The sequence below is a fragment of the Cydia pomonella genome, chromosome 10 (assembly GCF_033807575.1).
Source record: "Cydia pomonella isolate Wapato2018A chromosome 10, ilCydPomo1, whole genome shotgun sequence".
Taxonomy (NCBI): domain Eukaryota; kingdom Metazoa; phylum Arthropoda; class Insecta; order Lepidoptera; family Tortricidae; genus Cydia; species Cydia pomonella.
The window spans coordinates 22181741-22209177 of NC_084712.1; the positions used below are offsets into that span (position 1 = coordinate 22181741).

Consider the following 27437-nt stretch of genomic DNA (forward strand, 5'->3'; position numbering starts at 1 on the left):
AATTCGGTTATCCAGTCCGGTATAGTCCCAGATTCATGGAGATCCCAGATAGTTATTCCTATTTTAAAACCCAATAAACCAGCATCAGATGTTTCTTCCTATCGCCCTATTGCCCTTTCCTCAGTATTTGCAAAAGTAGCTGAACACTTAATTAAAAACAGGCTAGAATTTTTTGTTGAAAAGAACCATTTATTATCTCATAGTCAGTTTGGATTCCGAAAAGGTAGATCTACTTATGATAGTTTGTCAATATTAATTGCAGATATACGACTGGCATTTTCTAAAAATGAGTCAGTAGTAGCTGCTTTTCTGGATATAAGTGCTGCTTATGATAATGTATTAGTTTCAGTGTTACAGGAAAAGCTTTTCAAGTTAGGCATTCCACAAATGTTAAGTCATTTTGTAATAAACCTTTTATCTGAACGGTCCATCAGTCTTATAAATGACAACAATAGAATTTCTCGTTTAGTGTGGAGAGGACTACCACAAGGGTCTGTATTAAGTCCATTATTATACAATATCTATACATCTGATTTAGAGTCATCTCTAAATGGTACTGTTAGGGTCTTACAGTATGCCGATGATTTATTACTTTATTCATCAAATCTTTCTCCTGAACAGGCTAGTAGATCAGTCACTTGTTCCTTATGTTTCTTGAGGTCATGGTTAGATTCTAATGGTTTAGAACTTTCTGTTCCTAAAAGTGTTGTAGTTTTATTTACTAGAAAACTATTTCCTCCTCCAATCAATGTGCAATTTGATAACTACTCCATTTCAGTAAAAGATAAAACTAAATTCCTTGGTGTCATTTTAGATAGTAAATTAACAGGCCTCCCACATTGTGAGTACATAGTTTCTAAATGTGAAAAAAATATTAATATCCTTAGGTGTGTTTCTGGAGTTTGGTGGGGTTCCCATCCTTTTTGTATGAAACTAATGTACAATGCCTTAATAAGAAGCATTTTAGATTATGGGACATTTTTGTTAGAGCCTGGATATGTCGTTGGCTTCCAAAAACTAGATCATATTCAATCTAAAGCCTTGAGAATAATTTGTGGTGCCATGAAATCAAGCCCTATCAATGCTATGCAAGTTGAGTGTTGTGAGCCTCCGCTCCATTTACGACGCCAATATCTTTGTGATAGATTTATTTTCCGTTGCTCCCAATTCTCTAATCACCAACTCTGGATTATCTTGTCTAACCTTCTACTTCAAATAAGTACATCCAACTATTGGAAACACAAGAGCCCTCCTTGCTTAATCAAAAGTTTTCAAAAACTTAAATCTATTTCAGCTCCCACTGTTAGCTCTTCATCACTTCCCATTTTTCAGCATGAATATGAGTCTCTTATACTAGTTCCACCAGTTCTCCTGGATATAGGTATATCAAAGAATGATATAGATCAAAATCAACAATTTCTGAGTTTTATTGATACTGATTGTCAGGGTGCTAACCATATGTATACAGATGCTTCTAAGATGTCCACCAATGGTTGTGTCGGTATTGGTGTGCTTCACATTCAATCTAATATTTACCAAAAGATAAAATTGCCTCCAGAATCCTCTGTGTATAGTGGTGAGTGCTTTGGAATCCTTAAAGCATTAGAGTTTATCATCATAATGCATCTTAAAAAAACAGTCATTTTTTCAGACTCTTTAAGTTCTCTTCAATCAATATCTAAATTTCCTTTCAAATCTAAATCTAATAACCCAATTATTTATCAAATCCGTAGTCTACTTCAAAAATGTCATCTTAAAGGTTACTCGGTTTCCATTGCCTGGATCCCTGGACACAGAGGGATTAAAGGTAATGAAAGGGTGGATGACTTAGCTCGAGATGCCATTAGTTCTGGAGACATGTTTCCATTTAAGAATGTTGTTGAAGACCTGTTGGCACTGCCTAAAATATACCTAAGAAAGGAATGGACAAAATTATGGGCATCTGGTGCGGGTGCCACTGCGTTACATTATCGGAGCATACAAAGATCAATTCCTGCCAAACCTTGGTTTGCAAAAATCTCTTTGCCAAAGCCTGCAACCAGTATGTTAATTCGAATGAGATTGGGTCACGTATGTACACCGGAACACCTGAAACTACAAAATCGCGTGGCCAGTTCCGCATGTATTTGTGGAGCTGATCCCGCTGATCTTAATCATATATTCTTTTCAGGTAATTGTAACCTGTATGACCGTTCTATATTATTAAGACAGCTGTCAGATTTAAAAGTTCCGTTTCCCACATCTATTAGAACACTCCTGTATATTAATAATTCTTCTCCATATATATTTAAATCATTGTATTCATTCCTTTCACGTCATAATATAAAATTATAATATATTACCATTCCCTGATCCTTGTCCAAATTCCGACATATCCGTTATAATGTAATCCTTTAATTCCGTTTCCCCGTTTTACTCGTTTGGCTGAATGCGCCAGGAGCGCGATGCCATAAAAAAAAAAAAAAAAAAAAAAAAAAAAAAAAAGATACGAACAAATGAATGAAGCATAGAAAAAGAAGCATTTGTCATACTTGTCACATACTAAATATCGTAATTTTGAATCAGCTGTTTATTTGTCTGCAGAGCGATAAGGGCCCATGACTTTTGGAAAAATCTCATCGTTTAACTGGAACACATGTACTGGACCAAACAATGGAAATTATATATTCAGAAATATGACAGAAAATAGGTAAGTATCATACAACAACACTCGAAAATGTAGTTACCTGCCTGTCTTGTCTTTAGGTTTGCGTATATTTTATATCAATGATTAAATTCCTGTTTTCAGAAAAAGAGCAAGGGAGGATGACATGTGCGAATTTATGCCTTTATCTAAGAGGATAAATAACTTGCATATAAACAACAACCTTGCCAACACAAGTACTTCCCAGGCCCAAGAATCTAATATGGCCAATAATATCAACCTCGAAAATGGAATCTCCTCACCTAGTTCATCGTCCGATTCCGAAAGAAGACCTAGTTATGATCCAGGAATAAGTGCTGCCCAAAGCAGTTACTACTATGAGAACAAGCTGCTGTTTGAATTGCATTTAGAAAGAACTCAAAGATCAGGGCAGCAGTACCCGTTTTAGTGGTCCTCGTTGTGTACATTTCGTGTGTATTTATTGTGAAGCATGCCATAGTATGTATGTAACTTTATATTTAATATTAATTAATAAAATTAAACCTTAATATTCATCATTTTTTGTTGCTAATTTGTGCTGTGGATGATTTTTTCAAGACTCACTTGTCAATGTCAATCATTCACCACGTTTAACCATGGAAAAACGCCCCAATAATCCAGTTGTGCAAAACTAGGATACCACTATCTGCTTGAATGAGAAAGAGTTAAGGGCGGGTAGATTAGTTTCTTACTCTACAAAATAACTGCGTCCTGCTCTTGCAGAACTGAGTTTAGGTGTTAAAAAAAGCGCAATAGTGTTTTCAGAAATTGAAAAACGCCCCATGGTCGTTGTGAAACTTGATGAACTTGAAAATTTGATTTTAGCCAATGGCGTGTGAGTAGTCTACAAAGGCCGGGCGCCCTCTGGCGTGATATTTTCTAATCTCAATAACAGTAATGGCGGACGGACTTCAATCCATTTGAGAGAAAGGATACGATGCTGTTTACATACACTTGATAAATGATATAATTAAATTGTGATCGGGGAGAACCTTTTAAACAAAACATTGGTGTTCATACCACAATTACCCGAGGTAAGTGTTATTCTGGCGTTTGTTTATTACGTGAGAATATCCGTGACCTTATTTCCGAATCGTGTTGTGGCAAGCGGTACTATATTGTACCGTTAGTCGAGGCGCGTGGCCGCGAGTGTCGTCTACAGAGTGCCGGACAGAGCAACCCCTCCTCTCGCGATTTCCTGGCGGTGGAGGAAGGAGTCGGGAGCGGGAGTGATTTGGTGTTCGGAGGTACATGGAGGGGATCCCGCACCTTGGTGGGGATGCGTCGCGTGCGTGGTGGGCACTTGCCCGGCGGCAAGGAGTCGGAAGGGGTGAATCACCTTTTGCAAACTGCCTGCCCTCGGCTATGATCAAAACTTCAAAAACTTTTATTAAAATCCTTGTACTTTGTATTCGTTAATTGCGTAACTAAAAATTCTAAGAACGGCCATTTTTGGTAGAAGTCCTTTGTCGTGTCGTGATTCGTCGTCAATTCATTCATCTTTGTTATTTTGATTGATTAGTAGCATAAACATCCAAAATGTTTTGTTTACCAAAACTAACAAAGCATCATAGGTGCATACTTTGCGTATGGACATTCCTACGGGAACTCTGAAAACTGTAGTTTTAATACTGTATTGAGGTCATTGACACTGTCATGTAGGCTCGTTCGACTTTTCGACCATTAAAACTTTCTAATAACTTAATTGTTTGAAAAAGTTTTAAGTCCTTGCTTTGAATAATAAAGGCGTTTACGCTAAGCAACGCAACAAAAATGCGCATTTTCGAATGCATGAAACTAATAATAGCGTCAAGTTACCCAACAAGCAAGTTTGCACTCACTGAACCGGAGCCACACCTTGTATGTCTTGTGAAAGTTCAGTAAAGAGAAAGTGAGTATCATGTTAGACACACGCACACAGTACGAGAGTGTCCCGCGTATAGCAAACTCGCCTGTCTAGTAAACTTTCTTTAACCCACTTTCTTCGTCTCTCGTTGAATAAATTTTAGTGTAGTGTCGCGTTTGGTGGCCGGTAGTGGTATGCCGTAGCCCTACCATCCCAGCAGTCCAGGCCCCAGTGGTGGGATAGTGGGACGTGGGGATCGATTTAAGTGGGACAGTGTTTTTTCCCGCGCGGCGGCGACGGCGACATGTGTGACATGCAGAAAATGCCTACCAGAGATGATGCTTCTTGGTATTGATGTTTTCACTTTTTTTGTAGTGATCATGGATACGGAACAGCAATTTTATTATTTTTATTTATTCATCAGTTCATCATCTTCATACATTAGGGTTTTCGGTGCGGGAATGTTTGTAAAATAATTACCAAACTATGAATTAAAAATAGTCAGTAAGCTCCAAATGCGCTTAGAAATATTAAATTAGTATCGGATTTTATAGGTTTTACCTGTTTTTTGGCTAGTGTCTCTCATTCCCGCACCAAAAACCATGATGTATGATCTTTATTGAAATTATTTATCAAAATGTGTTACAGAACTGATATGCACTAAAATACACAGATTCAAATATTACATAAATGTTTCCTGCTTTCACTTACATATTACGCACATATGACAAGGCAAATAATCAAATATTTGTCCCATTTGCAAACCCCAATTATTTCACAAGTGCCTAGTTATTCTACATCTAGTAAAAATATTAGTTTCGATGTAATCAAAATAAATTACTTTATATCAAGTGAAACGTTAGTGATTCAGAATACATTTTAAACATTATACAGCATAATTAAATGAGGATTATTTACTTTATTAAACCATAGAGTTTGAATATAAATTATTTCTTGTAACAGTATAGCAATCACTTAAATTCCTGATTGTACAGTTGCAATTGCACTGGTATCTGTTATTCACACCGTTCAGACGCGTTGTTGTTATTTGAATTGCAACTGTACAATCGGGACAGAATTAAATTAAATCCTAATAATGTCATTAATACATATCTATGTTCATATTTAAAAGATGGAATAATTTAAAACTGAACATTTGATTGTTATTTGCTTTATAATATGATATTTATTTATTTTATTCAAATTAATTACACAGCATTACAGTATCAATACCAAGGCACTGTGAACTACAAAACTATATGCCCTTGCCAAGTCCAGAAGATATTTATTTTTACATGCGTCAACATGATTCTGGTTAGATAAAAATATAAACACTTGCCAAGAATACACTAATTGCCAGGGTGCTCACAAATAGCTATATAGACACACCTCCATTATCAAGGCATTATACAGATACTGCATGTTGAGATATTTTTGAGCACCTTGGCTGCTCTGAAACCAAATGTAGCCACCACAAACCATGGAAATTCTAAAATTGACTATTAAAATTAAAAAATTAAAATTTATTTATTTAAGACAACATATGGTCCATAAATGTGTTAGTTATAGCTTATAATTTATGTTAGTAACAACCGTAACGTAATAAAATATTAATTGGGAGAATCAACTTTTTAGCGTCACTCGTTGCCATGGTTACGATTAGTTGTCCAGGGGACAAAAGTTCATTAAAATACTGATTTTATGGTACTTCAATGTATTAAACTTGCGTTTTTGTGGTCGTTATAACCATTGTCCATAATGGGCCCCCTACTAAGCATGTTAATAGAACGGCATACAACGTCTCTTCAAACAAACTGTGCCACTGTTGTCCCTTGGACAACGGGACAGGATAACAAAACAAAAAAAGTTGATTCACCCAATTATGTATAAACAATAACGACTTTAGTGTTCCTGTTGCTCAAATGCCACAAGAATGATAGAGATGGAACTCTAACTTGCCTCAAATCTTAATTTCTGCTGTCCTAGTCTGGATTAGGATATTTATCTGAAAACAATGGAAATAAAATGACCCTCATCTCTTGATGTTCCAGTGACGAAGACTCGGAGATGAATTTCGCAGCATTCTCCACAGCGAATGCTGCGGGCACACACTTTGTGACCACCACTGGGCAGCTGCCGGTCAATAAGCTACAGCAGAATGTTGCCAGCAATGGAAGCACTTTGCAACAAGTATGTTGTGTAATACATGCTATATTAGCTTATCATCATTGGGAGGAGTCTGCCTCCCTTACAAGTCAATATGGCTCATATTTTTCCACGACTCAATGTGTAAGCGACACTGATGGGTAACTCCATCATTACTATGGCTAAAGTTTGTTTCTGTTGAGGATGCGAGTTTGTTGTATTCTAAATTTCTATAATGTACTAAAATGGATATGCCTAATACAATGTGCCAAAAGTTATAAAAATGTTAGCATACATTACAATCATATCATGGCCGCATTACCAAACTGAGGCGCGGGCGTAACGGCAGCAGTGCACATGTGCTGAACAGTTTAATTTTATTGTTGTCTATCGCCTCGTACGACATGTTTAATATACTCTTTGTATATGGTGAAGACTTATTTTTAAAGAAATGGCCAGTCCACAGAATCCGCTTAAACCGAGGAGGCCTCATTCCAGTAGTACAGTGAAAGAAATTGTTCCCTGTGGCACTTTGTACGGTCAAGGAATTTAATTTCCTACCCATTTCGTACCTTGTCACAGTGACAAACAACATGAAACTCGCTAGAGACCTCATGCTATTGTCACTGTGACAAGGTACGAAATGGGTAGGAAATTCAATTCTTTGACTGTACCTTGTCACAGTGACAATCACTAAGCCGCTAGGGATCTCACCGTATTGACACTGACACGGTATTATTAACTTGCACAGAAGTGAATCTCGTAGAATGTACATGAACAGGGTCCTGGTATGGTCGCAGGTGGTGGGCATGGTGGGCAGCGACGGCGGCGTGCAGTACGTGCGCGCGGACGGGCTGCAGGCCGCGCCGCAGCTCATCACGCTGCCCATCTCGCTGCCCGGAGCCAAGCCAGGTTAGTTACTCTAACTTTAAAACAAATCGCATTAACTGACTACTAGACAGGTCTCCGGTAAACATACTTCTGTCTAATTCCCTGCCATATGACATTATCATGTAAGACTTGTCGGTGGAATAACTTCCATGTTTGGCAGTCCCCTGCCTTCTCTTTGACAGCATGATACGACACGACATTGAGTTTTTCCTTTATTTGATTCATGTGCAGTCAGTTCCCTAACATAAGTATCCACTTTTCTATACAACTTAGTATGGCTACTTGTTTACTTAAGTTGGGGAACCGACCGTACACTCTCCTTGGTTTTCCCTTCTTCCTCTTTGCTTCGACTCTCCCTTCTATGATGTTTTTGATAAATTCGTCGTGTCGTAACAGATGCCTAAGCATCTTTCCTCTTCTACATTGACAGCTATGTCTGTCTGTAGCGGCGAGGTGAGGTTTATGTACAATGTAAGGATGCATGCGCCCCCGCGTCAGATCGTTATAGTCCGTGTCATCCACGATGATTCGCAGATTTATCAAATATAACCTTTATTAACATGACTCGATTGTTACTTATTATGTAACACTTGGTCACATGAGCCTGTGGTGGTGGCCGAGTGGATATGACGTCCGACTTTCAATCCGGAGGTCGCGGGTTCAAACCCAGGCTCGTACCAATGAGTTTTTCGGAACTTATGTACGAAATATCATTTGATATTTACCACTAGCTTTTCGGATAAGGAAAACATCGTAAGGAAACCTGCATACATCTGCGAAAAAAATCAAAGGTGTATGTGAAGTCCCCAATCCGCATTGGGCTAGCGTACTTATAGCCCGAGCCCTCTCGCACATGAGAGGAGGCCTGTGCCCAGCAGTGGGACGTATATAGGCTGAATTATTTATTTATTATTATACATGAGCCTGGTATGCCCATTACCTTGTATGGCCACTTTCTATCCATGAATGTTTGCAACTATTGCAAATGCAAAAGTACCTCGTTAAGTCAGCGAGTAACTATCTAATATTTTATTACTACTTTGCGCTTAACCATTGAAATTCAAACAATTTTAATTATATTTAGGTATGGAGATAAAATTTGAATTCCAGAGGATATAGAGTTTTTGCCATGGGAACCAGCATTCTACGCATATATATACGAAGTCACGGGCGCGACGCGAATGTGTGAATCTTCATTAACATGTAATTGTCTGTATCCAGGCGACCCGCAGTCCACCGTCCAGATCCAAGTGCTCAGCCCCAACATCCTGCAGCAGCAGCCCAAGTACCAGATGCAGATCCCCATCCAGGGCTTCCAACAAGGTAAGGCCTGTTTCTTACAGCTCAACTATTTTTAATTGCGCGACCATCTCCAAACCGGTACCCACATCTAATAGGGAATATTACGTGAAACTCTGCCTAGGGGGCGCCACTACCATCGCAATCTGAGGTTCTACCGCGAAACAAGAAAATCGAAATTTCGTTATCTAACCTCTCTATCACTCTAGCATATTTGACTGATGAAGAGGCTGATACTAAATTTCGATTTTCGCGTTTCCCGGTAGGCCATTTGTAAACAAACCACCCGGATGCATCAATGTTATATTTTATTATCTGTAAAATCATGTCTATTAAAAACAGTTGGCACAGTATGTATAAGTTACTCTATGGTTTACGAAAGGTGCTAGTGCTGCACTCTGGCAGCAGAACATTGCAGTAATACTCCCTATTGATAGTTAGGTTGGCCAGATAGGGTAGTATTTTGATCAATCAAACTGATAGTATAAAAACACAGATTTAAAATGTTTAGAATAATCGTATAGGATGCAACGCGCATGGACACGGCTATAATACCGACTATCTGAGCGATGTGAGTGTTTTTTGAATCAGCGAGCTGCTTAAAAATGTGTTTTATCCCTATAAGGGCTCCTCTATACGATGGCCCAGCGTAGGCCAGTCTAAGGGACGCAGCTATGCGATGGAATGAGATAGCAATATCACTTGCTCCCTCTAACGCATAAATGCGTCCCTAGGAGTGGCCTACGCTGGGCCATCGTGTAGAGGAGCCATAAGACTGGCCACGTTGTGTAGTGAACGGGAGAGAGTCAATTTATTAAACCGCAGACAAAAACAATTCTAGTTAGTTCCGAGGGCTGCTACTTGTGTATCTGGACCACTTACTGGAACTATATTTAAAATATTTGTATATCGTCAGGTGACAAGCAAAACTCACTAATTACCACCACAAGTTCATAGCCATAAAGAACCATGTTTCTACTAAAATAAGGTTGATTTTTGTTTCATTTTTTTTAGTAATTAGTCAGTTTTGTTTGTCACCTGACAATATAACATATAAAAATTGAACTCTTCGGAAGCTACAGTATGTTTCATATATCTATCAATTGGTTTTACATTGTAGCATCATCTTAAAAATTCCTTGTTTCATCTTCAACGGATTTACTTGTGAAAATTTACGTGCGATGATTTTATTACGATTTTCGGCGTGGGTAAACTCTAAAATAGTGCATGAACTTTTTTCCACTTTTGGGGCGTAAGTCAATATCAATGTTTTAGTGAGTTAAATTGAGGTCATCATATGCTTATCCGTACGAATTAAAAAAAAAAAAACGCTCAATATCAGCTGTTATCCCACAAAATATAGATGCTGTGCGCGAACTCATAATGCAAGATGCTCATTGTACATATCCCAAGATAGAGGCATCTCTTAGCAATAGTATGACGACCATTTGTAAGATATTATATGAACATTTTGTTTAAAAAAAAGATAAACTCGCTGAAAAGCCGTTTTTGCGTACAAAATGCACGTTTTCTATGACAAAGATTAATGTTAGTTTCTGAGCAACATAATTATTATTAATAATTAGTGGAAACTGTGTGTAATCTGATTAACTATGTGTGTTGTATTTGCCTGTTTGATTCCCAAAGGTTTGAATAAATTAAAGTTCAAAATGCAAAAAGGGGTATGAAAAGTGGTTTCAACATATGCTGAAGTGCATCATTTATATTGGTGAATAAATAATCAATAAATAATAATAATAAATATTATAGGACATTATTACACAAATTGACTAAGTCCCACAGTAAGCTCAATAAGGCTTGTGTTGAGGGAACTTAGACAACGATATATATAATATATAAATATTTATAAATACTTAAATACATAGAAAACACCCATGACTCAGGAACAAATATCCATGCTCATCACACGAATAAATGCCCTTACCAGTATTTGAACCCGGGACCATCAGCTTCGCAGGCAGGGTCACTACCCACTAGGCCAAACCGGTCGTCAATAATAAGGCAATAAAACCATTTATAGCTATAGATGTTTGTTATTTTTTGTGCTTTCGGATACATAAGTAGCAGCCCTCATAGATCCTTAGGAGTACAGTTAAAAGACTGCTATGTAAGAATGGTGTCCGCACTAATTCAACATTTTCCATGTCCGTAGTCGCTCTTAGAGGTAAGTAGATGCGGTGGTAAGTCGGATTGAGCTTATTTCACTTGATTTTATATCTTATCACAATATTACCATGCACTGTCATATCTAAGGATTTGTTGTAAGGATTATTAGTTTCTTATATTTACTATTCAACTTAACTTTTGTTGCGTCTTTGTAGTGTTGATTTATTGTAAATCAAACAATAAGTACTGGATGAAAATTAGTATTAAATTATTTCTGGTTATTTTATTCACAAAATTTATCAAATAAGCTTAAAAATTAAATTTTAACAAGCAGTAACGTCTGCGAACGATGCTAATAAGCTTAGAATAAATTTAAGAGTGGAAATATTACTGTCTTGGGTGAGACTTGAACTCACGGCATCTGGATCGATACTACAGCGCTCTGCCATCTGAGCCACCAAGATCTCATCCATAGGCAGTAAATTTTTTCACCATATGGGTCTAGGGGCTCTAGCGACTACCGTAGAGGCCGTGAGTTCAAGTCTCACCCAAGACAGTAATTTTTCCACATTTAAATTTATTCTAAGCTTAAAAAGACAATAGCATTGTTTTCATAAGATGGCACCGGTTTGGCCTTGTGGGTAGTGACCCTGCCTACGAAGCTGATGGTCCCGGGTTCAAATCCTGGTAAGGGCATTTATTCGTGTGATGAGCATGGATATTTGTTCCTGAGTCATGGATGTTTTCTATGTATTTAAGTATTTATAAATATTTATTTTATTATATATATCGTTGTTTAAAGTACCCTCAACACAAGCCTTATTGAGCTTACTGTGGGACTTAGTCAATTTGTGTAATAATTTCCTATAATATTTAATATATTTATTATGACCACTTCTGTTTAGTAGCACTGATTCTAGTTGTCACCTACACTGACTTAAAAAAATAAGAAGATGGACGAATATGTTCTTTACCTAACTTCAGAAATTTGCGTGGTTAGATGCACTATTTATTATACAATGGTTATACACGAGTGATAGTTTATTTCTTTATTACTGTTTACTATTGCATGCGGGCATCTTTTTATTTCAAGCAAGAACTATATATTGAAGAAAGTACTGTAGTAGGTTAGTTCTTTATAGCTGCGTGCATGACCGGCACAGTCCTAACGGTTATGGGCAGGGCCCGTACTTTTCATGCCGTTGACAGAAAAATGACGTTACACTACATAAAGTATCATTCCAATTAGTATTTTCGTAATAATTAATCATTTATCATCTTGAGGTAAGTACATATACTTGACAATCAGTACAGAAACGTCTAACTGACTTTCATCTTATTGTCACTCAAATAAATAATAGATTATTAATTTATTAAATAATACATATTTTTGATTTTTAACAGCTTAACAAGCTGTTATTCTCGTAACAAGTATTTATTTTGATACCCGTCAATAAGTAATTTATCTAAATTTGTAGTATTGTAAAACAACTCCCTGTATGTTAAATTACGTCATTTTTGCGTCAACGGAATGAAAAGTACGGGCCCTGGTTATGGGTCACGCTAGTCACTTAACAGTTCTTGTATGTCATATTCCCTCTGCGTACGATTCACATACTGTCATGCACTTCCTACCTAGTCAATAGCCGGGCCCACACAGAGCGAGCATACGCGCGAGGCAATTACCTCACGCACAAATCGGCCAGTGTAGACGTGCTTCTGCCGAGGCGGCGCGCTCGGGTGAGGACAACGAATGCGTCGCCTCGGTCGAGACACGTCTACACTGGCCGATTTGTGCGTGAGGAAATTGCCTCGGGCGTATGCTCGCTCTGTGTGGACCCGACTAATTAATACAGCAGTTACATTAAATTTAATATTTAAATAGTAGTAGTTATGGTATACGGCTCTATGTGGCGTTGCTGTTTAAATATGAAACGTTGCTATTTAGATAAGGCCCGCATGCGGGGTGCGGGAGATTTCCATAAAGCATACCATAAGGCCCGCGTTTGGGGAACTGTTTTCAGTGGTCGATAGGGCCCGTATGCGGGGTGCGGGAGATTTCCAAAACGCTTGCCATTATTAGTTTCACTAGTCATTATACCACCTTAGCACCTTACTGCCTGCATGGAGTCACCCGCATGCTGTAACTATCAACTTGAGTTTCACTAGTCAGTTACACGCATCAGTTACGCTTTTTATCGACAGAGTTATCGACCAATGAAACTGAGCCATGTACAGTTATTTCAGACATATTGGAGCGACCAAGGTGCTCAAAAATACCTGTACATGCACTTTAACATCTTGATAATAGAGACTCAGATTTCTGTGAACACCTCGGCCGCTCTCCGATATATATGTGATGGAGACAGTTCACAAATCCATGAGGGTTCCGTTTAATAAGTTTGCTTTCATGATCCATTGGTATCGCTTGGTGTTACATGATGGCTGGAAGGTGTCGTTAGCAAGATCACTGGCACACGCGTGCCCATGGTCTTATAAAAAGAGGATGTGGGGGAGAAAAAGCAGGAAACGGACCCTGGTCTTCGAAGCATTAGTGTAGGATGCAACCGGGATACACGCTAAGATTCGAGAGGGAGCTACATGACGGGTCTGTGGTTGTTGCAGGCGGCGCGGTGCTGACGGTGGCGTACTCGCCCGACAACAACGACGCGGGCATACAGGTGCTCGGCAACTCGCTGCCTGAAGGTGAGCATCCACTCCTCGTCTAACCCCGAAGGCCCCATACGCACTTGCGGTTGCTACCTACTTCAATTTTAGTATGTATACACAGATCTAGAATGGGAAGCTATTATATGACCATTTCATGAGTGCAGAGGCAGACCACAAATAAAAAAAACGTTACCACTTTTAAGATCTATAGCGGCCGCTAGCGGCTTGAATATACAAAACGGTACGCCTGTGCAAGTTTGAAGTAAACGTCATAATTTTATAGAAGTTTGACGTTCAAAATAACGCACTGTCTGGACTGCCAAAATCGCTGCCAACTTCTGTCTGACAACTTACTACACTAAAATTCAGTCAGCAATTAAAGCTTGTACCAAATCTTTTTTTTTTCTTAAAAGTTATATAATCTAGTGTTTACGTGTATATGTAAAAAAAATCTTATTTTTTAACTGTAAGTTTGTCTAAGTTTAAATCCATACATTCTTAGCATGTACCTTTAATTACGAAGATGTTATTAATACATATTGTCCTTGTAAGTTGCTTGTAAATAAAGATGTACATGTGATGTTGTCGACAGGGCTGCAGATGCTGGCGGCGTTGCCGCAAGACATGCAGCTGGTCCAGCAGATGCAGGACAACAAGGAGCAGATCCAGCAGACCATCCAACACCAGGTACAGAACATTCTCCAACAAAATATTGCAACCGTGGTTTGACATCTTCTTCAACCTAGCGTTTTCCCGGCCTAGCGCCAGGGTCCGCTTTCCTACTTAATCTTGACACACGCTGTGACATCAAAATTAAAAAATTCAAGTAGGCCTCAAGGGCTCTTTTATAAGTTAATATAACATCAGTGACATCATATAGTGACATGAACAACATTTATATGATGAACACTGTTGTCCACGTGACAAAGCTAATGTCACTTGTGACGCGCGATTGTAAGATACCTACAGTATACATAATAATCTGCATTGAGGACATGGAACTGCCGCTGTATGACCCTAGTTCCTGGTCAATGAAATGTCAATCATACAAATACACATTCAAAGTACGCTTATATTTATAACATTACATAAGAGTTTAATGCTAAGTAAAAATCACAAAAAAGTTTTAATTTTTTAGCTAAAAACTCGAATTTGTTAATTTATAATTTTTTTTAAATATATAATAATAATAATAAAAAAATGTTGTGTTGATAAATGTTAATTATGTTTTATATTTTCCTATAGATATAGACAATTACTGTGACCTGTAGTTTTTATTATTAATAAATTGATTATGATTATTATTACTAAAATGTTAGTAGATATTTACCGATTCATTTTCCAGGTGTTCATAACGCCGAACCAGCAGATAGTGATCAACGGTCCCGAGGACACTAAGCTGAACAACAACAACACCATCACCAACAACAACCAAGGCGTCACCAACATCGTCATCAAGGAGGAGTGCGACGACAACGCTAACGACGACGTGAGTTGAACTTTACATGATCACAGCAGATATACCAAACTGAAGAACAACAACACCATCACCAACAACAACCAAGGGGTCACCAACATCGTCAACAAGGAGAGGTGCGACGACAACGCCAACGACGACGTGAGTTGCACTTTACATGATCACAGCAGATATACCAAACTGAACAACAACAACAACACATTAACAACAACCAAGGCGTCGCCAACATTGTCATCAAGGAGTTGCACTTTACATGATCACGTGAGTTGCACTTTACATGATCACAGCAGATATACCAAACTGAACAACAACAACAACACCATCACCAACAACAACCAAGGGGTCACCAACATCGTCATCAAGGAGGAGTGCGACGACAACGCCAACGAAGACGTGAGTTGCACTTTACATGATCACAGCAGATATACCAAACTGAACAACAACAACAACACCATCACCAACAACAACAACACCATCACCAACAACAACCAAGGGATCACCAACATCGTCATCAAGGAGGGGTGCGATGACAACGCCAACGACGACGTTATACAAGAAAACTAGATCACAAGTTTTTATTAATGGTAGATTAGACAGACTGCTGTCTGGTTTGTTTAGAGTATCAAATGTTAATATGGGACCCATTGCATTAAAGCAATATAAAAGTCAGAAATGACAGTCTTTACACTAAAACGCGTATAAGGTGACATCACGATCAAGTTGAATCCGTCTTGAAGTATTTCATATATTTTATTGCGTCCATGTTCATTTCTACATAGGATGGTATTAAAACATAACATAGTCGGTACATGCCACCCTGTTAGGGCATGGCAATAATCTTAATAGGTACTAGTGGTGACTATTTACAAATAATAAACTAAACTAAACTTGTCATTACATAATTTTAAAATACATTGTAAATTCATTATAATAATAGACATCTTAATTAATTGATTTGTATAATTAATTATCATAAAAGCTTAATAATAGTCAATAATAAGTATGGAAAACAAGTAAATTGCTATTTTGATGGTGAAATATTGCGTGTATGTATATATTTGTTTACATTTAGTATGTTCTGTATGTTATTGTGTTATATTTGCATAATTTAAAAGCACTATGCAAAGTTTAAAAATGAATGTATTTCGCCAGGAGAGCTCGCAGGGCACGGAGTCGAGTGAGAACATGCAGTGGCAGATCAGCAGCACGCAGCAGGACCTCATCAAGTACCTCAACCAGTTCCAACCGCAGGTAACATTACTTCACGACTACTTTACTGGATTACTCAATCAAGATTTTCGATAAATCTTGTATAGTTTTCGACATATATTAAATTTCCTTGAATAATATCCTGATCATATTTAAAGATTAAAATGTCCTATAAATTTTTCTAGAATTCGCCTAGTTTCAGAGTTAATATCAATTAAAAAACAAAACTTTTTTTGTATTGTTGCTTAGTGCAGAACGCCTTTAGATCTTGTGTCTATATTTGGGAACTCCTTTACAATAAAATGACTTGAAAGACTGTACATTAATTTACGAAGAGTTGGAGAATTCAACCCGTATGAGATAGTTCAAAATAGGGATCTGGATCCGAGATTTTCGGTTCGCGAAGTTTGGACCCATGTTGGTTGTATATTTCTGTAACCTTGATTATATTTGCAGCAGCCAACGCTGCCGGTGTCGCTGCAGCAGTTCCTCCGCATCAACCCGGCGGACGGCAAGAAGGAGCCCACCGTGGAGATCGAGGTGCTGCCCATGGACCAGGACAAGGAGCCCATGGCCGAGGCCGTCGTCGGAGAAGGTATGGACAGATTCAGCTATTTGATCAGCTTGACGTTCTGCGGTGCGACCAACTCTGTACATTGTATAACTTTCATCTCGGGCACGTGCCTGACTGCGGTTTTATTGCAACAATAAAACAATTTTAAACGCATAGCGACCATACCCTATATATGTATGGTGTAACCCTATGGGGTTGCCATACGTCCCGTATACACGGGACTGCCACCGTATCGCGTCGCGTCCCGTATGTTTACCCGTCCCGTTTTTGTCCCGTATCAATACCGCTGTAGAATACGTATATAAACCATTACTTTCCCATTGTCCCGTATCCATACCGAATAATTATGGCAACCCTACCTATACACCCTCGGACACCTTATCTCCGAACAGAACAATCTTGAAATGAAACTCAAAACATAATGGGCAATTATTTATTCAGAAATAGGGTAACAATTTCTTTGAGGGGATTCGTAGACGTTCGAAGTGTCCACCTCCTGGTCCGTGAGTCCGTGAGTTCGAAGCATAAAAGTCACAGAGAATTTTCCATAATTACTGGAGAATTAATAACGAAGGTAAAAATTGTCTTCAAAAATTTACTTTTTTTTCAATTTTTTTACAAAACGAGGTCGTTGATCTGTACTTTTTTTATTCTTAAAAGACAGTACAGGATATCAGCTAAAAGATGACATCAAAATGATAGCCCTAATTAAAACACTTCACAAGTTACACGACTCTAAACCAGACCTTCTGTAATGAGCATCAGCTTAGTTCCAAAGAAACATTGCCCGCCGCGCCGCCCGAATTATCATTTGGAAAATTGGAATTAAAGCCACTTAGTTCGACGCACATACAGGTCTTGTTTAGACTCGTGTAACTTGTGAAATGGTTGAGAATAACATAGATATGGGGGGTGATTTGTCGATAAAATTCATCGTACTATACGGGGTTAACGGCTCCACTATACGTGGACAAATACATTGTGTATCGTTGTCTGAGTACCCACAACAAGCCTTTTTGAGCTTACGGTGGGACTTAGTCAATGTGTGTAAGAATGTCTCTATAATATTTATACAGCACTATATATGCCTCGGTAGGAATAGGGATTCTTTGTCGGACTCCGCTTCGCGTCGTCTGCCAAAATGAAAACTCCACGGTCTCTGCAATAATGTAGTGTGCTGTGTTTCCAGACGGCTCCCTGACGATCCAGCCGAAGAAGAAGAAGAAGTACAAGAAGAAGGCGCCGAAGCCGGCGCGGCCCAAGCCGGGGCAGGTGGTGATCGCCAGCGCGGCGGACGGCTCGCCCATCTACTGCTGCCCGCGCTGCCACCTCGCCTACCCCGACAAGGAGCAGCTCGAGCTGCACCTCTCCGTGCACGACATCGAGCGCCGCTTCATCTGCGGCCTCTGCGGCGCCGGGTGAGCCCCGAGACCCACTCATATTCATAATCGCTATTTCCTACCTGCAGTCTGTGTGGGATAAGTCGATCTAGCTAGATCGTGTCTCTGGGAAAACGCGCATTTTTGATTTTTACGAGTACACGTTTGCCGAGCAAGGCTCGGTCTCCCATTTAATATTTAAAACATATATTGCATAGGTAAGAGAAGAGTTATAGAATGTATACTGTATTGTAATATATTGGTACCCGTATATTCCACGATTCTTCTCTATCCGCTCAGACCAGTGAACACAGTGGAGGGAAACTGCAGCGTTCGGGCGCGTTGAAGGGCCTGCCATCTTGTGGCTTGAATCAGAACCATAAACATGTACATTTTCACGTCACGTGTTTTCTTGTGCATAGTAGGTTCTGCCATCTTGTGGGCTACATCGGAACAATAAACATCAAATTTACGCCTCGCGCCAAAAATCTGACAGCTCCTACTGTACAGTTCATGCACGCTCCCAATAAGAATCACTTAAATTTTGACAACCCTAAACAGCCGAAAGGCTATCCCTCATGAGTCATACGAATAACCGTCAAATTTCGGTTTTGTAGGAAGTTTGCTTTCTGTACGGTAGTATTATCAAAGAGAATTTGAAATAAAGGTGATTGTCAAAGAAATTTTGTAGCCACAGTAGATTTACTGACATCTTTCGACGCATGATTAAAACTTTTAGAACGCCATTTGACTTTGATCCTTGTTTTTTCACTGACATTTGTTAAATAACAAAAAGTGGCGCCATCTTACCGGGCATAGGTTATAAAGGTTGTGGCGCCATCGCTCGAAACGATGCCGTCATACCTTTGGCCTTTGAACTATTAGATGGCGCCACTTTTTGATATGTAACACGTATCATCGAAAGAATAAGGATCAAAGTCAAATGGCGTTCTCAAAGTTTTAATCATGTGTCGAAAGATGGCAGTAAATCTACTGTGGCTACAAAATTTTCTTTGACAATCACCTTTATTTCAAATTCTCTTTGATAATACTACCGTACAGAAAGCAAACTTCCTACAAAATCGAAATTAGACGGTGATTCGTATGATTCATGAGGGATAGCCTTACGGCTGTTTAGGGTTGTCAAAATTTACGTAATTACCTTATTGATATATTTTCTTTGACAGTCCACCTCTATTTCAAATTTATTCTGTGATATTAATGATTTCTATTGCGTGACTTTTCTTTTCATAGATTTGCCGACCTCTGTATTGTGCAATATTTTTTGTTGACAGTTTAAAACGTAAGGAGCACTTGGAGCGGCACAAGCTCGGGCACAACCCCGAGCGGCCGTACGTGTGCGGCGTGTGCCGCAAGGGCTTCAAGCGGCGCGAGCACCTCAACCTGCACGCCGTCATACACTCCGGCGTCAAGACCGAGGTCTGCCCCGAGTGCGGGAAAGGTATGCTCCTTACTTCATTGACGACCGGTCCGGCCTCGTGGCTAGTGGTAGTAACCCTGCCTATGAAGCCGATGGTCCCGGGTTCAAATCCTGGTAAGGGCATTTATTCGTGTGATGAGCATGGATATTTGTTCCCGAGTCATGGGTGTTTTATATGTATTTAAGTATTTATAATTATTTATATATTATATATATCGTTGTCTAAGTACCCTCAACACAAGCCTTATTGAGCTTACTGTGGGACTTAGTCAATTTGTGTAATAATGTCCTATAATATTTATTTATTCTTACACTCGAACAGGCGTGTTATGTCACAAAAATGTAGTAATGTCATTTATAAAAGAAAGCAATTAAATTGTCAAATTAAATGGCGGCTTGAGACTGATATATAGTTTAATAGGTAAAGTAGTTGTAGTGCGAGGAAAAATGTGGCTTGGGCACGGTTCACTGGAAAAGTTCTAGTTGCACACGTTTTGGACTGAAGTAGAGTACGGTTTATTGTTTAAAAAAAAAATGTAGTTGAAGATGTCCAGCGTTTTTCGACTTAAAATATGTGAGTGCGTCGTTTTTAATATATTGAAGAGCTAAGTTGGATTTTCACATTAAAATGGGTAATCTAATTGTCGATACGTGTGTTTCTCAGGTTTTTACCGCAAGGACCACCTGCGCAAGCACATGCGCTCGCACGAGAGCAAGCGCCTGCGCGACGACGCGGCCGAGGGCGGGGCGGGGGGCGTGGCCGCGGCCGGCGCCGCCCCCGCGCCCTCCCCCGCGCCCTCCCCCGGCAACAACTCCGTCCTGCCCGAGATCACGATACACGTGAGTACATAATCTCAACACTTGGAGTTCTTCCCTCGTAACTCATATACCTGAGGATGTGGTGACCGTATGCAATTGTTTTTATGCGGCCCGATTCTTTAATAATTTGACTACCCGGACTAATAATGCTGGTAGAGGCATCGTTGCAGCACACTGAAGTCGGTTTACTACACTCTCCCTCCACATAAAAAAAAATATAAGTATATATATTGGGTCTTTACCTTTGAAATTTGCGTTTTTGTTCATAAGTATTAGTCATGTCATAGTTTATTTATTTTAATAGTTACTTCGAAGTATTTTTTAATTTCATTAGTGCGCTACATAACAACGATTTTACATACAATTATTTGCTACTTTTATTGTTTTATGTATTCAGAATACCGCCCTGAAAACAGCTCTTTTCGTGTGCTGCCGGCTCGAGTATTGAAATGACTTATATTTTTCTGACGGGACAGATTAAAAAAAAAAAATGAGAGAAAATGTGCCTTAAAAATGTCTCAGATTACTGGCAAAAATTTGTTTGGTTTGAAAACGCCATCACAAAATTCATTGTATGATAAATCTAATTTCGTTAAAGTTCTCCATACAAAACGCCAATTTCATAGGTAATGACCTAATATATATAGCTAATAATACAATACAAATCCTCTTTATTGTACAACTTCAGAATAAATAATTACTAACGCTAACGTTAAATAAAGCGATAACCGGCTCCGTATAATTCTGACTGACCAAAATTAAAACACTTCACACATTGATGATTCAATGAATGAATCTTTGCTAATATTATTTACAAAGATTTTCACCTAGTCGATTGGAATAGATCATAAAAATCAACTTTGTACATCAACTGGAAGTATCATTTAGTCCGAAAACTGATCAAAATGGAAAATTGTCTCGAATTAAGTCAGTTTTATCGTCATTAAGAAAATATTGCTTTGCTTAACAATATTGCACAAATTCTAAAATATGCTCTGTTATGTTCGCGAACTTCTTATATTTATTGTCAAAATTAAGAAATCCTCCATTATATACTGTCTGGAAACACATATTTCCATTATCATCGTCATTAATGTATTATCAGCCTATTCAAAATTATATTATTGGTTACCTAATTTGACAGGTCTAGCATTTTGGAATATGCACTTCACAGGGACCACAAATTAGTTAGGGCATGCATGTACGTATTTTACAATTTTATATAGCTATAGCTGGTTTGAAAAAACACTACGTTACTTCGTATTGACTTACGGATTTTATTATTATTCGTTTAGTTTTAATAATACCCTTTTCACACGAAATGATTTTTCGTACTATTCCACTAGATTGGAAATCAAATTGCCTTTGTCTGTTATGTCATATCCATTTTGACACGACGACCTGGTAAAGCTCACGAAGGTAATTTTATAGTATTTTACAGTACATATGGGGCTACTTTATAGCACTAGTGCGAGAAGTAGCATATTACGTTACTGTGTCGAACATTTAAAGGGCCATATGTACTGTAAAACGTTGTACGATACATGTGCGAATAGATAATTCGCAACTCGTGTCGATTTAAAACACTCCCTTCGGTCGTGTTTTAATTTATCGCCACTCGTTTCGAATTTCCTATTTTTCGCACTTGTATCGTAATGTACTATTATGCAACAGTTGTATAAGAAGGGTCAAAAAAGGCGAGTGGCGTGAGTTACAATGTGAGCCGGAGCCGAAGATTGTAAAGGAATACGCCACGAGCATTTTTTGACCTACTTATACAACGTTGCATACAATATTTTTCCTACGAGTCAACAAAAATAAATCTTAATTTAGGTAAACAAAGCAAAAGTAGGTATATAGCCAAAACGCGCGAGCATATCTTGTTACGCGCCCGGCCCGCCCCGGGCCGCGGCCGGCCGGCCAGAGACACCTCGTAACTCATGAGGCCCTGGTACTTGCTACTTGCTAAATTAAATTTTTGGACAGTTTTTTCTCAATTTTGGCCACCGTAGCCTACGGAGACTAACAAGCAACGCTAAGCGGTCTTCGTAGTCTATGGGTGTTGCTATATTACGGGTGTCACATGCGTGTTTCTGACTTATGAAGTTATTAATTTTACTATGCAACCAAATGAATATTTTGTAAGTTGGCAGCAATGCACTTAGTTTAAAACTGTATTCGTTTTGGTTTTGTTAGGTTGGTAGCCATTAATCGCAGTAACGTTATAGCGATTAAAAGCACAAGAGCTTTTATGAGGAATAGACAATATAGACTTTTCTTGAAACCTTTTATGTATGTTCTTATATTCGTGTTAAGGAATGCATAAATGACAGATAACAGCAGAGGAGTAGGAAAAATAATAAAAAAACAATCTAAAATTGGTTAATTAGAACTTGTACCATCCGATTCGATTTTGTAAGTGTGGACGGACAATTGTAGTCAAATCTTAATCTTTAATGTGGAAGCAGTTTCATAGCTATTTAACTGTTTAATTAGTAAAATGTACGGGTGTGACCTGTATAGTACATTACGATACAAGTGCGAATTACCTATTCGCACATGTATCGTACAACGTTTTACAGTACATATGGCCCTTTAAATGTTCGACACAGTAACGTAATATGCTACTTCTCGCACTAGTGCTATAAAGTAGCCCCATATGTACTGTAAAATATTTTTTACCACTAAAGAAACTGAAGTAAAAATATCGATGTCGGCAGGTGCCCACGAGCTCGAACATGCAGCCGGTGCAGATCAACATCCCGCAGCACGTCGTGTCGGCGCTGCAGGCGCGGGCCGCCGCCGACACGCGCGCTGCGCACCAGCACGAGCACGAGCACGAGCACGAGCACTCGTGACCGACACCGCCGGGTGACACCGCCCCCGACATAATGGCCTAGGCGAGCGTACTAAGGCAGCTCCCCGAACATAATGGTTTAGGTGAGCGTACACAATGGATTATAGTAGTGACCGACACCGACAGGCTAAAGCAGATATTACACTACACGGTATTCAGGGCCCGGTAGTTAGGAGGGCGTGGCCCCTTGCAAGGACGTCGATTTATTACACTGCACTGAATACCGGCTCCCTCACTCTCTGTGTTTAGTCTGCATTCGAACGCGCGCGGATAGAGACGTATTATGGCGCCTGTTTTATCTAAACCATTAAAAAAAAAACAATGATTGCCGTGGCTTTATATGTATAATAAAACTTCTTTTTCTTACGTAGACATGGCGTCTAATCAAAATGGCGACCGGGGTCGCACGAATCACTCACTATCACTACCTGCACATGCTCACTCCACGCTAGCCGCGCGACGACTGAGTTCCCTAACTGCCCTAAGTATTATTACACTACTCGATCGTAAGGGCGGTCAGGGAGCAAGTTAGGGACCCTTACTTTCTAACTCTTATTACACCACCCTTAGTTAGGATTCGGGTGCCTGAATACCGTTTAGTGTAATATCTGCTTAACACCCACCACACTACTGAGGCAACCCCGAACATAATGGACGAGATGAGCGTACGCAATGAACTATATTAAAGACCACCACATACAGGTAACACCCACGCCGCCTGTCTGATGTTAATGAAGCAACCACCCGAACATAATGGAACAGGCGAACGGCTGCTGTCTTCGAAAATCGGGTAACACAGTGTTTATACGCACTTGCGCAGATTGCTATTATGATATTGATAACAGATAAAATGGCAACAGATAAAATGTATCGCTAGCCTGGGCCGAAAATTGACCACCGATCGTGATCTGCTAACAACCGTAGAGACGAGCGGTGTCATCGAAATTTAGATACACTATTGTGTATGGCTATTTACATAAACTTATCAAGACTGTCGGGCAGCTTAACTGAATAGATACTCAGACACGCAGTACTCGCTCCACATATTGTAAACAAATACGACCTGTGTTATTTTTAAGCTCGTGTTTGCCAAAATTAAAACTTATATAGACGCACATAAATTGTTCAACACTTTCACCAGATATTTGACGGTGGTAGCCGCAAATGGTAGTTATTTGACTGCGGCGAAGTTATGTTTCGTACCTATTCGTATATATGGAAATTCGGTCACAGGGTGAGGCGCCCGTCGCAATGAGATTGCCTTTATATTTAACGAAGTCACTGCCAGGGGGCGTGATTTTTTATAACGGTGAACGCATATATGCGTTACTGGCAGTGAATGTGTTAAATTAGAACTTAGGATAAATTAATTTTACTTGACATGTCTGTGAATCAGTATGAAATTTTTACATGACACCAATTTTACACTTTTGTATCTTATACATCTCGATCGATCAGATAGTTTATTTTTATAGTTCTACTTAATCTCATTTGTATATTCCATAAAAACTGTCTGAATTATTAAATATGTTTACTTTAGTCACTTAGAATACAAACTGTACAAAAGAAGTATGAACTTTCTTTACCGTTTATAATTTTCGTCTTTGTACGATGGCGGTGAAAATGGTTCCTATTTGATCGATCGAAAAATATAAATATTTATAAACATTTGTATTATGATGCTGGTAAATCATAAAATCATTAGATATATAAGATCATCCAATCATGTTTTTTAGTATTCTCGAATAAAATAATTCATTTTTTTTTGATACTTCATTAGTTTTCTGAATGCGATGATGACGAGTTCTCAATGGAACATACAACATATCGTCATTGTAATATTATATTGACATCACATTATTGGTTACATGAAAACTCCAGGGAAATAAAGGTGACTATAGTTGTTTGTGGTACAAATGCAAAAAGTAACGTTTTTTGAACGGATGTTGATATTGTAAAACACGAACGAATTTGAGTAAAAGAAGTACACGCTATATTCATATGTAGGTACTGACTAGGGACTCCTTTATTTCCTGGACTTTTCACATGTTTTACATTACATACCAAAATAATATCCTGAGAAAATATTTTATGAAATAAGAACCTAATTGAATGCTTAAAGATAATGTTTCTCAATATGACAGTTCATGTTGTACTTTAATGGAGTTGACATATTGTAATTGCATGACAAGGTGATATGACTCTAGCTCAATATTGTAACATGACAATACTCGCACAAACTGAACATAATGAAATGATCAACTTCCACGATTTGAGGCTTATATTTCCAAAAACGACGCAGAATATGACAATGTAGTTGTGATATTTTTGTAAATATACGCGTCTTTCTCTAAACAAAGATTGTGAAACTGACAACATATCAATATTCTCAGTTCTATGCCATTAGGAGGTTAAGTCGCGTGTTTTAGTTTAAGAGATTATTTTTGTAAAAAAACATAATTTAAATTTGAACTATAATGCGTGAGTTTTGAATGGCTGGTGACTTATACCGATTTCTTTGGCATTTCGTATCTCAATTCTTGTATTAATGTTTTTTTTGACAAGATAGATGTTGTATATTTTCGGTGCTCAATCATATTGGTTATTTACGCCAGCACTTAATTGTTTTCATGTTTAACACGTTTCCCTTAATTTAAATCAAAACTTCGACTGGTATTTAAGGATATACTTACTCTGTTAAATGCCAATATTTTTATTCTATGTTCCATACATACATTCAAATAATGCATTCTAGCATTCAACATATTGAAATGATTGTCTAATCTCTTTTTTATGGAGACCGGGAACATGTAAAACAATTATCATTTGTAAATTTATATTGGGAATGTCGCCAGCCGCATCGGTCATTGTAAATATCATTCCTACTGTGATATTAAACCACGACTGCCAGTCCCGACGTACTGTTAATATCGACAGTAAATTTTTTGGTCCCAATCACTATTCAGGTTGGTTAGGGATTATAATATAATTTTAGTTTAACAAGGCTTAAAATGTTTATCTACATTTTTTTATCTTATTTTGAAATATGTATCTCAAAAGTTCATTTATGGTTTGTAAGTGCATGGCAAATATGGTGTGGACACATCTTTCTCAAAAAACCTTTCGATTTTTTTTTGTTTAATGTTAATAAGTTTCGCTGTTCTCCGTACGATATTAACAAAGTCAGCTTTAATGTAGGTGTAAATGTTTTTTAGCGTAAGCGTATATTGGTAGCTGAGGACGCAACTGAGGGACGGAGTTATTTGTTAGAGCGAGAACTGCCTATGCGGTGTGTAAATACATTTAAAATGTATATATGACGCGTATATGTTGTCAGAATAGCAGAGTCAAATAAATAATTTTTTATTAAATGTTCAAAATTTAGATCCTGTTTCTCAAAGTCGAATAGAAATATCAAGAAATATTCGTTTTAAATATTTATAGTAACACACGACAACGAAACCTAACGAATGACTGTGTTCCTCAGTTGGGCCACGTGTACGTACAATTGTACATACATATTGTCCAGGTGCTATGTTTGTATCTGACTTTCCATTTAGTATAAGGACATGACGTTATGTGTGTTGCATACAAGGACGGATGCATCACGTAAAATCGACAGAGAAACTTCTTTAAATCAAACATGAGTCCTGGTTATATGCGAATGTGAATTTATTCGCATGAACTAGTTTTTTTCTCAAAAAATGTATTTTGTCCATAGATATTGGCTAGTTTATTTTTTTACTGTAGTTGAAATTAGTTGCAAGTATTATAAATATAAGAGTAGAATAAGTGCTTCCGTTGGGAGTTTAATGTAAACTTTTGTATGAAAATATTTATTGATAAGACAACATCAAAATGATTACAATAAAATCACAGATTTTTACCATTATATTTCATTTATGAGATGTTCTTCCCGCCCACATTAGTTTTACTCTACTGGCCCAATGTGTAGCAACACTAGAAACTCATTTGAAGTTGGATTTAAAACATTTATAGGTTAACCTTTTCGCAGCCATT

At 38.3% G+C, this 27437-nt stretch overlaps 2 protein-coding genes across 7 annotated transcripts; both read left to right on the top strand.

Annotated features, from left to right (window-relative positions):
* The first annotated feature begins 2482 nt into the window (after window positions 1-2482).
* On the top strand, window positions 2483-3201 carry LOC133522424 (uncharacterized). Its single transcript, XM_061857768.1, has 2 exons — window positions 2483-2689; window positions 2789-3201. The coding sequence occupies exons 1-2, from the start codon at window positions 2598-2600 to the stop codon at window positions 3090-3092; spliced, it is 396 nt and encodes a 131-aa protein (XP_061713752.1). The 5' UTR covers window positions 2483-2597; the 3' UTR covers window positions 3093-3201.
* Window positions 3202-3360: 159 nt separating this feature from the next.
* On the top strand, window positions 3361-27303 carry LOC133522423 (zinc finger protein 853-like). 6 transcript variants are annotated; one of them, XM_061857764.1, is made up of 15 exons: window positions 3361-3717; window positions 6581-6719; window positions 7475-7586; window positions 8787-8888; window positions 11038-11049; window positions 13617-13697; window positions 14254-14348; window positions 15007-15125; window positions 15255-15279; window positions 16291-16389; window positions 16804-16942; window positions 18111-18339; window positions 19596-19762; window positions 20406-20581; window positions 23281-27303. In XM_061857764.1, the coding sequence occupies exons 2-15, from the start codon at window positions 6597-6599 to the stop codon at window positions 23416-23418; spliced, it is 1617 nt and encodes a 538-aa protein (XP_061713748.1). In that variant the 5' UTR covers window positions 3361-3717; window positions 6581-6596; the 3' UTR covers window positions 23419-27303. The 6 variants fall into 6 exon arrangements, 5 of the variants coding, with proteins under 5 accessions (XP_061713748.1, XP_061713751.1, XP_061713746.1 ...); XR_009800056.1 differs by lacking the exon at window positions 15255-15279 and adding an exon at window positions 21705-21761 and having other exon boundaries at window positions 3369-3717; window positions 15007-15150; window positions 23281-23398; XM_061857767.1 differs by lacking the exon at window positions 11038-11049 and having other exon boundaries at window positions 3363-3717.
* The last annotated feature ends 134 nt before the right edge of the window (window positions 27304-27437 follow it).

Coding starts and splice junctions, on each gene's coding strand:
- LOC133522424 (XM_061857768.1), top strand. CDS start 2,598: ATGACTTTTGGAAAAATCTCATCGTTTAACTGGAACACATGTACTGGA. Junction 2,690..2,788: donor AGAAATATGACAGAAAATAG/GTAAGTATCATA, acceptor TCCTGTTTTCAG/AAAAAGAGCAAGGGAGGATG.
- LOC133522423 (XM_061857764.1), top strand. CDS start 6,597: ATGAATTTCGCAGCATTCTCCACAGCGAATGCTGCGGGCACACACTTT. Junction 15,126..15,254: donor AACATCGTCATCAAGGAGGA/GTGCGACGACAA, acceptor CAACAAGGAGAG/GTGCGACGACAACGCCAACG. Junction 15,280..16,290: donor ACGACAACGCCAACGACGAC/GTGAGTTGCACT, acceptor GTATTTCGCCAG/GAGAGCTCGCAGGGCACGGA.